We start from the raw sequence: 5,989 nt of genomic DNA on the forward strand, positions 1-5,989 counted from the left end.
GAATCCCCATCGATGCTGCCCTCTCTAGGTACCCGTCGAACCTGGACCTAAAGACGTTTTTCGACAGACGGGCTTTTGAGACGTTGAGGAGTGAGGGTCAAACCCCCTCGAAAGAAGACGTTCAGAAACTCCACAAGAACTTCTTCAACTACAACACCCTCTATCTCCATTTTACCGGCCGAGGAGAAGAGGCTCTGCGAGAAAGGGACATGAGGCTTTCCTCTTCTATTGGTACAACAAGTACATTTGTTGTACCAAATCTAACAAATGCTTGGTCGAGAACATGCCGATGGCCGAGGCCATGGCTAGTGGTCACGCCCTGTCACTTAGCTCCAACATTCTTGCCCATCTCTTCCGCTGTCTGGCTAAGACGACCCTTCATAAGATCGACCCATACCAGAATGGTCCCCTCTGGGTCTTTCAACTCTGGTTGCAAGTTTACTTCGCCTCCCTTCGGCCGGCAATCGTTGATTTCTTGCCAACGGAAGCGCTTGGGCCTCAGCTGGCCTCTCGACCAACACCCCCTCACCAAGCCGAAGAGGTATTTAGATACTTTTTCGCCCTTGATGACCTTTCCAACGACGAGTTCTTGATATGTCGTCGTCGAGAATATCCTTCCTCAATCAAACTACCTACATCAATGTGGGGCGCGGACGAAGACGCCGACCTTCGTCAGTCTTGGGGGTCATTCGTGCTCACTCGCGACCTTCCTCTCGGCTGTGATGGGAAACGAGCGGGCTGGGAAGTGTACCATCCTAACTTCCTAGCTCGACAGCTTGGCTACCTCCAAGGCTGCCCGGTCCCCATTCTCTCCTCACGAACCGTCCTAAGCCGTGGACGCGAGCCTGGTTCCTCGGAGAAGGAATGCAATATCGCCAAGAGGGAGTTTCAAGAGCAATGCCAAAGATTCCGCCTTCGACCGGCCATCCCATAAACACTTAGTACCGATACTTTTGGCGAGTAGTGGGAAAAGTATACCCAGGAGTTCTTTGGTGTTCCGGTCGAAACCGTTTTAGACAAACTTTTCGGTGATCGACCTAAGAAGGCTTCTGTCTCCCAAGCCTAAGGTAACTATTTATTTCCCCCATTTTCCTTTCAATTTTGAACTATTGATCGGTTTTGCTGATTTACTTTTACGTTCTCAGGTAGTCGACCGTTGAAAAAGGTAGAGGCGGTCGCTGCAACTGTGGCCAAGAAAAAATCGGTCATCTCTAAAAAGACAACGGTTTCCGCGCAGGCTTTGCCGAGTAAACGGCCTCGTTGAGAAGCCGAACCGACTGTCGAACCCCCTCGACCCGCCAAATGGGTCAAAAGGTTGGCGAGGAAAGGAAAACGGAAGATTCACGTCATTTCCAGTCAAACCACGGGAGCGACGACCCCCAGCGTTTCCCTTTCTTCCTCCGTAGCCCAAGCCTTGGTCGAGAATCAGCCAATCTCGACCGAGGAAGCAGTCCAAGCGTGGCCTGTTTCTAAGGTTGGGAAACCAGTTGTTGTTCCCTTGGTCGAGGCTGCATCTGTCTTAGAAAAGGTAGTCCCCTCGACCGAGAAAACTTCTTCTGCAAAACCCTCGGTCGTCATTCTGGAGGAGAGTGAGGGGAGCGACAAAATGCCTCTGGCGAGTCACTTTCTTTCCCATCATCAACCTCCTCCCGTGTCCGAGGTGGCTGTCCAAGTCGGCCTTACTACGGCCGACCATAGCAAACCACCGGCCGGAGAGCCAGCAGCAGCGGTGAAAGCTCCCATTCACCCGTAAGATCAGGACATTCACTCCGTGCCTGAAGCTACTGTCCGAGTCGGCCCGTCTACGGCTGACCGCGGTAAACGACCTGTCGGGGATCCAGAAGCGTCGACAGAGACGCCCGTTCATCCGCAGGACCAGGATTTCAATATTCCTCAGCAAGAGGTTACTTCGGCCTTTATAAGTACCTCATTCCGCCTTTTCTTGGTTAGTTTTCTACCGTAAAAACTCTAAACCAGGAAAATACTAAATGTCAGGTGCCTGCACACTCTTTTAATCGAAAATTCTATGCGTCGAAGGGTGTTATCTATATTTCTTGGCCGCCTCAGTGGCCATCGAATGTAGATAACCTCCATCGGCTGCGTGAACTGAGAAGCAGCCTAAGACACTGGGCTCGGCCATTAAGCTCTTTAGGTTCGAGCAACGATCCTGAAGACATGGCCGAAGTCTCCTCTCGGGAGGTTAAAAGAAACGAAACCTTCTCACTATCTTTTTAGGATTTCTTTGAGCTCAACTTTATTTTTGTGTGCAGGCTTCATGGGAAATCGAATTCAAAGCCCTCCTGTCCAGCACAACTGGAGGGGCTGGTACTTCGGTCGCCGTGACTGACGCTGCTGATTCAATTGCTCTAACTCGGTTGCAAGAGGTCTTGCCGCTTTTGGCGTCGCAAGTACTCGAGCACAACGGTCTTGATTTGCTCGGTGCATTTCTAAACGACCTCGGAGCCGACGGTCACCTGAGCGGCGAGGCTATCGTTCAGGCGTCGTCTTCCTTAGAACGGGTTCGGGAGACCTTTAATATCTTTCAGAACGCTCTGAAGGTCGAACAAGACCTGCAAGCTACCACAGCCGTCCAAGATACTCTCCGTCCAAAGATCGATGCTTTAAAGGTAAAAGGAGAGGCCTTGGCCGACCTCGACCGTCAAAGGGCCGAGTTGGCGAAATGCAGGTCGGCCATTGCCTCCGAGCTTGCTAAGGACTTTGAGTCGGGCGGCAAAGCTTGCTTAACCGAGTATGCGGCGAACACCAAACGGATCGAGCAGTTGAAGCTGGAGAAAAAGAACCGACAGGCCGAGGTCATCATGGGCGAGGTGCGGTGGTTAGAGCTGAAGGCCCTGCTTGGCACTCTTCTACCTTCTTCGCCTTGAATTTATTTTGACTTTTATGTAAACCGGTCGACCAGCTCACTTTGTATACTCTATCGGTTTTAATGAAATGAATTTTTTACTCCCGCATTTCCCAAGTAACCGGATAGTACTTCTTCAGAAACTGCCCATTGATTGGTAATTTATGAACTAGACCGGTTCGATCTCTAAGATGATATGCTCCTTTGCCGTATACTTTATGTACGACAAACGGCCCTTCCCAATTTGGCGACCACTTACCGAACCTAGGGTCTTTTAGTCCTACGGGCAACACCGTTTGCTAAACCAATTCTCCCTCGCCGAATGTTTTTTGCCGTACTTTTTTATTATAGGCTCGTTCGGCAATCCGTTTTTGTGCCACCAACAGGTTGTAAGCATCAAGCCGCGCTTCTTCCAAATCTTCTAACTCTTGTCTCATGGACTGATTATATTCGGCGCTAAACAAACTACTTTGTTCAATTAACCACAACGAATTTATGCTTAACTCAACTGGTAACATTGCATCGTGTCCGTAGGTTAGTGCATACGGGGTTATCGCAGTCGCCAATCGGGGCGATGTTCGATATGCCCATAATGCCTCATTCAACTTCAAATGCCATATGCCAGGCCTTTCTTTTATTATTTTCTCGAGAATGCCGATCAACACTTTATTGCTTGCCTCGGCCTACCCATTTGCTTGTGGATAATACGGTGTAGGTTGTTCGAGCCGAATTTTCAAATTTGCTGTATACTCTTTAAACCTCTCGGCTGTAAAGATTGTGCCATTATCAGTTATGATCGTTTCTGGCACGCCAAATCTGGTCACAATGTGTTCTTCCACAAAGTTGTAAACTTCTTTAGATGTTAACTCGGCATAAGATTTCGCTTCGACCCACTTAGTAAAGTAATCGGTTGCTACTATTATCCATGCGTGCTTGGCAGGCCCAGAAGATGGTGTAATTTTGCCGATTACGTCCATGGCCCATCCTCTAAACGGCCATGGTTTAATGACCGAATGCAACGATTCGACTGGGACCCTTTGTATAGGCCCGTGAATCTGGCACTGTATGCATCATCGTACAAACTCGATACAATCCTTTAGTATTCTTGGTCAAAAATAGCCGTGTCGTCGAAGTAGCCATCGCATTTTCCGTCCGGATTGATGAGCTCCGCAAATCCCTTCATGTATTTCTGTGATCGCCTAAGCACCCTCTTGGGGGCCGAGGCATAGTAGTAGCAGTCCATTCTCGCCTTTCCGGTATAACTCATTTTGATACATGACATAGTTCGTGGCGTGAACTCGTGTCTTGCGACTATGTTTGCCATTGGGATTGTCAAGGTACTGCATAATGGGCTTTCTCCAATCATCTGGTATTGCCTCGACAGGACAAACCTCTATAGAGTCTTGTCGATCTAACAACGAAGGTAAGGACATGACCCTGGTGCGTATCACGTTGTCACGTCGGAGGATTTGCTGGTTAACCAAGGCCGGGTATAACTGTCGTAACACCGGTATCTCTCGGCCTAGCTTGCCCCCTAGGAGTTGTGCACTAGAGGCGATTTGAGCCAACTCGTCTGCATCAGTATTATGGATCCGGGAAATATGCTCGAACGTAATACCGTCGAAGGACTCGGTCAAATAGCTGGCAACCATGTGGTAGGGTGCCAGAGTACAACTCATGCAGCGGAAAAACCCATTAAGTTGGTTAATCACAAGTTCAGAATCACCGAGGACGAGGGCACAGGTGGCCCGCAAGTCATGAAGGAGGCCAAGGCCAATGATAAGGGCTTCGTATTCGGCCTGATTATTGGTGCAGTCGAAATCCAACTTGAGCGAAAAATACCAACGATCGTGGTTAGGAGATTGAATGATGATGCCAACGTCGGCCGAGGACGAAGTACTGAAACCATCAAAATACATCGTCCAGTAGTTGTTGCGTGTTGCAACCATGCCGATTTTGACATCGGTGTCCCCAAAACCGTAGGGGGAAGGGTGTTGAGCAAGGAAGTCGGCCAACGCCTGGCCTTTGACAGCTTTATGGGGCACGTATTGCAAGCTAAACTCAGACAACGCCATCGTCCATTTCCCAATTTGGCCTTTTACGATTGGCCGGGTAAGCATGTACCGGATAACGTCGGTCTGGGTAATGACTTGTGTGACTGACGAAAGCATGTAATGTCGAAGCTTGGAGGGGGCGAATAACACGGTAAGACATAGCTTCTCAACAGCGGAATAATTGATTTCGGGTTGATTGAGATTTCGACTGAGGTAAAAAATAGCATGCTCCCGCCAGGCGTCGTTATCTTGGGCGAGGAGGCAGCCGATGGATGCTTCAGCCGCCAAAATATATAGTTTGAGAGGTTTACCGTGCCGGGGTGGAACAAGAACAGGTGGCGTCGTGAGGGAGACTTTGATTTATGTAAACGCTGCCTGATGCTCGTCGGTTCACTCAAACTTCTCTGAGTCCTTAAGTTTCAAAAGCGTCGAGAACGCTTTCATTTTAGCCGTTGAGTTAGCTATAAATCGGCGGAGAAAATTTATCTTGCTGAGTAAAGACTGCAGTTGTTTCTTCGTCGTCGAGGGTGGAGCATTGATGATTGCACGTGCTTTATTTTCGTCCACTTCAATTCCACAGTGATGCACTAGAAAACCGAGAAAATTACTGGCCGACACACCGAATGCACATTTGGCAGGGTTCATTTTGAGATTGTGTTGACGCATACGAAGGAAAGCTTGTCGGAGATCATCCAGATGAGTCCGCCGTTGTTTGGATTTAATTACAACATTGTCGATATAGACTTCGACGATGGTTCCAATTAAATCATGAAATATGGTGTTCATTGCCCGTTGGTATGTGGCGCCGGCGTTTTTGAGGCCGAATGGCATGACAACCCATTCGTAAGTGCCGAGTGCCCCCGGGCAGCGAAAAGCAGTTTTGTGCATGTCAGCTTCGGCAATGAAAATTTGGTTGTACCCGGCATGTCCATCCATAAAGGATAAGATCGCATGATTCACCGCAGCATCGATTAACAAATTCGAAATCGGCATTGTATACTCATCTTTGGGAGTTGCTAGATTCAGATTTCTGAAATCGATGCAAATGCGCAATGCATCATTTTTCTTTAAA

The 5,989-nt window shown here is 48.7% G+C and overlaps 1 protein-coding gene across 1 annotated transcript; it reads right to left on the minus strand.

Moving 5' to 3' along the window:
- Positions 1–4,062: 4,062 nt before the first annotated feature.
- Positions 4,063–4,938, minus strand: LOC139188601 (uncharacterized). The gene has a single exon (XM_070806217.1). It carries the CDS (start codon positions 4,936–4,938, stop codon positions 4,063–4,065), a length of 876 nt encoding a protein of 291 aa, XP_070662318.1.
- Between the last annotated feature and the right edge of the window lie 1,051 nt (positions 4,939–5,989).

Source organism: Malus domestica, chromosome 10, assembly GCF_042453785.1.
Source record: "Malus domestica chromosome 10, GDT2T_hap1".
In the NCBI taxonomy this organism is placed as follows: Eukaryota; Viridiplantae; Streptophyta; class Magnoliopsida; order Rosales; family Rosaceae; genus Malus; species Malus domestica.

Excerpts from the sequence above, each read along its gene's own strand:
- LOC139188601 (XM_070806217.1), bottom strand. The coding sequence starts at position 4,938 with ATGGCGTTGTCTGAGTTTAGCTTGCAATACGTGCCCCATAAAGCTGTC.